Source organism: Alligator sinensis, unplaced genomic scaffold, assembly GCF_000455745.1.
Source record: "Alligator sinensis unplaced genomic scaffold, ASM45574v1 scaffold990_1, whole genome shotgun sequence".
In the NCBI taxonomy this organism is placed as follows: Eukaryota; Metazoa; Chordata; order Crocodylia; family Alligatoridae; genus Alligator; species Alligator sinensis.
Genome location: NW_005842506.1, coordinates 331,778 through 337,405, shown reverse-complemented (window position 1 = coordinate 337,405; position 5,628 = coordinate 331,778). Strand labels below are relative to the sequence as shown.

General features: G+C 41.1%; 1 protein-coding gene across 1 annotated transcript in view; it reads right to left on the bottom strand.

Moving 5' to 3' along the window:
* Positions 1–5,628, bottom strand: part of LMTK2 (lemur tyrosine kinase 2) — a 70,685-nt gene that overhangs the window by 18,060 nt on the left and 46,997 nt on the right. The window contains exon 8 of the mRNA XM_006031471.3: positions 3,874–4,007. Within this exon, the coding sequence (XP_006031533.1) occupies positions 3,874–4,007 (134 nt within the window). The remainder of the gene's footprint in view (positions 1–3,873; positions 4,008–5,628) is intronic.

Sequence of the window (5,628 nt, the reverse complement as noted above, 5' to 3'; positions counted from 1 at the left end):
CACGCCCCCCCCGCCCCACAACGCCGGCTGGGCAAGTGGCAGCGGGGCCCCTGCTCCCAGTGCTGCGACACCTGCATCAGCGCTGGGAGCAGGGACTCTGCCACCACTTGCCAGTCAGCATGGGGGGGTGAGGAGGAAGCAGCACTGGGAGTCAGGGCTATGCTCTGCTGCCACTTGCCCCCTTCTGCCTGGAGCGAGCTGCACCCACATGCTGCCCACACCGCCCAGGCTGAGCCAGCAGTAGCAAGGCAGAGCCCCTGTTTTGAGCACTGCCGTGCCTGCATCCCACACCCCACTCCACCCCCCTCCCTGAGTCCCAGGCTCCTTACCCCAGCTGGGCAGCTTGTTTCAGCTCCAGTCCCTCCCTCCTTCAAGCCCCTTCCCTCCCCCTTCTCCCAACCCCAACATATTTACCAGCTGGAGGCAGCTGTCAGCTGCCTGTTTAGTCTATGGCTGAATCTCTGAATCGGCCACATCTTTTCTGAATCAATTCAGATATTTTATTTGGTCTCCCAATTCGATTCAGAAATTTGGTCCCCAAATTGGTCCAAATCGCCTTCACACTGAATCAGCTACCGAAGCTTCACACAGCCCTAACGAACAAATCTAATGCATTTTGCTGCCAGCAGTTACCCCTCTTACTCTTTTTCCCCCCCCCCAGCTAAACCACACTATTTTTTTTTTTTTTTTTTTTTTTTTTTAAGGAACTTAAAGTAAAAAGTCAAATGGACACTCAGTAAAACTTCCAAAAAGGATTCGGAATTGGGCGTTTCATATATACATACCGAGTACCATTAAACTAACAAATTATTAAAATCCCATGAGCTAATCAACTCATTTAGTATGCCCAGTCACTGGCAGAATCTTCAAGTGCACATCTAATACTAGAGCTGTGATACTCAAGAGACAGAGCTCTGTTAAAGGATGCAAGTATAAAAATACCTTTGATCCTGGCCAAATTTTGAGAGAAGTAGATGCCTTGTTGATTTTTTTCTTTACTAAATCACTATCTGTACTTAGACCTGGAACAACACCACTAATATGGTATGGCTGTAAGCCTGATTAAAGTGCACATAGAAATAGCATGAACATTTCAAAACTGACTGAGATTCACTGGAAAACGTTGTGGGAAAAGTTCAAACAGAGTATACCTAAATTAGCCTATCCTCTAAGAGTATCACCTCAAACTGTTAAATTAATCTTACTGCCCCCTTACCAAAACTTTGTCCAAAAACCTACCGTAATGAATAAAGACATTTATAAATGTTAAATACTTAATTTTCATTTGTGTTCAAAACCCCAAATAAAGAGGTGAGAGACAATAAGCACTTACTTATAACTGCAATTCATTTACAACTGCTTTTTCTCCCTCCTGAAGCCAGGCAACTTTGAATTTAGCATTCCCTGGCCCATAGTTGTGTTAAAGTTTTTCCTTGTATTCAAAAGAATCAATGGTGAGGGTTAATGCCCATCCCAATACTTTTGTATCAAAATATTGCTACTTTTTAGGGGAAAAGTTGTTTTAATTTCTCTCTCCCTCTCAAAAAGTCATGATCAAAACTTTGCAAGTAGATTTTGGTATAAAGTGCTCTATTTTGAAGCAAAGAAATGTAAATCTGATGGACTTGTTGAAGGTCATAAGGAGAAAGTATTTAAGACAAGCCCTGTGTTTTGTAGACTGTATGGCCACATCCAGATGAGCGCAGACATTTGGTTCCCTGGGGACAAGCAGCAGCCGTGGTGCACCTTGTTCTGCAACTACTTGTCCCCAGGGAACACTTGTGCCACACACACTGGCACTGTGCTGGCCCCTGCAGCCTTACCTGGGGGCCTCCTGGGGCTGCAGCAGCGGTGATCCTGATGGGCGGAGCCTGGCTGACAGCTGCAGCACAGCACCTGGCTGGCCCAGCTCTACTTTTCAGTGGCACATGCTGCCTGTGTGTGAGCTGCTCTGGGGTTTTTTCCCCACCCCCAGATATCCAGGGATAAAAAAAAAAAAAAGCCGCCGGAACAAAAACCCAGAGCAGCACACGCATGGGCAACACAGAGAACAACTTACTATGCAGTATGTAGCGCTGCAGATGTGTTTCCGGCGCCACATACCGCACAGCTGCGCTTATCTGGATGCACCCTATATGTCCATGCAGCAAATCAACAGTTAGCATGCAACTATGCAGTATCTTTGAAAGTATGAATGAACTTACAAATCCTCTATGACTCACTAATTCAGACACATAGTTACAGCAAAAAAATCCAATATGAAATGACCTCTCGTTTTGGAATACATGTTTAGCATATTTCTTTAGCAGTCGATACCCAACAATTTATGCAAGCTGTGTAATTCAATAACCCCTATCTCTCAGCATGTAGAAAAGATGAGGTAAGCACAGTAACAGATTTACATTCACAGCTGTCTTTACACAGAAAAAATAGTTTCTATTTTCCAAATTTGTTTTTAAGACTCATTTAAAGTTAAAGTTAATATATAGCATTTGCAATGTACTAAAATACTACCGCCTCAAATTCAGTGAACTGGTCCAAAGATTTTCAAGTAATATGTTAAATAAAAAACCTTGAATCTAGGGAACAGGAAGTCCCAGGCTTCCAGCCAGTGAAGGTTGGGAATGGCATGTTACGTTAGCTACAGAAGCTTAGATGAGGCTTCAAGGCTGCCACGTTAGCCATTTCAGAATGTAAGACTGCACGATAAATACAGAAATATGGTTACCGAGATGTTCCCTTACAATGAGTTTAATCATACATGGATGATTTTTTCCCAAGTTTGACTCCACTGCTATTCCATTTTCAAACTTGCCCACGGTAGCTAATTTCAGCCAGCACGAAAAGAAATTAAAATCTAGTTTTTATTATAAAAATTAGACTGCTTCACACATTTTTGTAACCCTACCTATTCAACTTTGATTATGCAAGTATACAGGTGAAGAAAATGTTATGAAAATGCTGATGTCTAGTCAACAGAACTTTCTCTCCATCCTAACAATAAAAAACCCTGAAGAGAAACACCTCTGATGCAAATCAATCACCATGTAATGCAACATTGGCCTTTCTTCCATTTTAGTAACAAAGTTAAATTGGCTGTTAAACTGAAGTTCAATTTCTAAGTTTTTAGAGCTCCCATGAAGTACAGAACTTACAGGTAATCTTTGCACCTTTTAAAAACAGAGACTGTAAAAAGTGACAGCAAGATGAAAGACACCAGAAGTTAAAGAGAACTTCTCACAGATAAAACAGTGACACCCACAGGCATTCTCTAACATTTTCACTAACACCTGAGATTTGAGGGTATGTAATGCAATCTGACAGTATACGAACTGGAGGTTTTAGACTTAAGCTTTACAGACATGCCAAATCTTTTAAGAAAGAAAATTCATGACAAATTGTTCTAAACTTCTTGCTCAGGACAATCAACATAAGCAACTCTGGTTCCCTTAAGTAGAGAAAAAGCACTTTGCCAGAAACACCCACTGTTGCTCATACTTCCTGAAAGAAGGTCACCACAGCAATGTACCTGAGCTCTGTCAGGTAAAGGAAGAAAGTTAAGAGCACTGCAAAATCAGTTTCCTTGACAGCAGTTTTCATAATGACATCTTCCAAAGGCTGGCACAGACTGCCACTCAGGCAGTGGGCTATGTGGTTATGTTTAGGTTTGCAACATTTATCAGGCATATTTAAATGTTACAATTTAATTACCAGCTCTATGAATATAAATCCATTCTTCGTATGGAAGAAAATACCTAATTAATTGAAAATTATGCCTTTTAAAAAGCTCTTTTATTTGGATACACATTGCTTTAAAGAAAAGTCTACATGCGACTGCAGAATAATAAAGGTAATCTTATTGGGAAAGCATACCTATGCACAAAATTATGTTTATGCATTATGGCAAGTCCAGCAGCAATTTCACACGCCATTCTCTGTAGCAGCATTATTTGTGACTCTCCCTTGATATGCTCCTGCTCATTGCAGAGATAAGTTTTTAGGTCACCCTGTAAAATAAGTTGAAAACACTTATCAACTGCCTTACATGCTGTTTATACTTAACATATATTTAGTGAAGAAGCAACTAAACGCATTACTTCTCATCAGTCAACAAGGTTATTATTAGTAGCTATAAATAAGTTTGTACTTAATACAGAGGCTCCTCATCAAGTTTCCAGTCTCCATAAGGATTCTTATAGGAGGCATCTAAGACATACAAGTACAGTACCTTCCTTTTAAAGTTATTTCATCAAGTCATATGATACTTAGCACTCTAGATCTTTTTCATATATATATATATATAGTGTACAGCAAGAGATGTTTAAGATATAGCCTGTGGGCCAGATCCAGCCTACCGAGCTGGTAATAGAGGAGAGGTGACAGCATTAATTTGGCTATGAGAACCCCATGAGGTGGGTCTGGAGCACAGAGAAGTATCATCTGGCTGGTGGGGCAAGAAATTTGTTGGCAGGGAAAGCAGTAGCTGCTGTGGCTCCAGAAGTTGAGGCAATCACTGCTACTGGTGTCATATTTCTGGGCCCAAGGCAGCTTAGAAAGCCAGATGATACAGTTCTGTATTTCAGATGAATTCCTCAGACTGGTCCATGGGACTCATCTAATCCATGAAGTTAAATGTGTTTGATATCCCTACTGTCAACAATACTAAAAAAAAAAAGAAGAAGAAGAAAGGAACTTAACGGACTTTTTTTTTTTTGGCAGAGATTGATCCATTTGAAGCCACAGTAGGACAACTCTCCAAATGAACTGTGTTCAGACAAATGGAGTAAGGATCTTGGACATAGGGGAAAGAAAGTCTCTCAAAGTATTCAGATGACCAGCTCTATAGATATCATGGGAATGTCTTATAATCTACTAACTCAATATGAGAATTCAAGCACCAAATCATGGCAACATGTGAATGGAACCAAGCAACACAGAGTACTATTTATTCAGAGAATTAATGAATCCATTAAACAATTTTTTATCCTGACAAAGACAATTCTGATCAGAAAAATCTGCTAAAAGAACTCTTTTTACAGTTGGGAAAACAGCTTATAACTACTGAATGTTTGAGAACATTAACCCAAACTAGACATCAAAAACATCCAGAAAAAGCAGGAATACAATAACTAGATCTGTTAATAAAGGTCATTACAATTCTTCATTTACTGTTAGACCAGGTGTTCTCAAACTTTGTGATACCATGACCCCAAGTGCTGGATTACAGTGGCAGGGGATGGGAAGCTCTCTCAGCAGCCATCACCGCCAGCGCCACTGCCACGCATCACTTCCCCGCGCCACCGCAAGTGCCCCCTGGGAAGTTTGTGGCCCCTTTTTAAGTTGCTCGTGACCCACCCGCAGTTTAAGAACCCCTGTGTTAGACAATTCCCTACTGTGACCAAGGCAGATGTTACACTTAAAATGCAGTTAACTAGTTAATCTCATCTTAAATAGTAAGCCAGCCACACATTCACGCAATTAACGGCAAGATAATTTTGTGACGTATTTCCCATTTTATTCCACAAAATGTGAAATAATAATTTTGTGCCTTTTTTCCATTGTGTCTGAAGTTTAACATGTGGCAGGGTCCTCACCGTGCAGTCTGACGCTGGCTGCATGGGGGGGGGG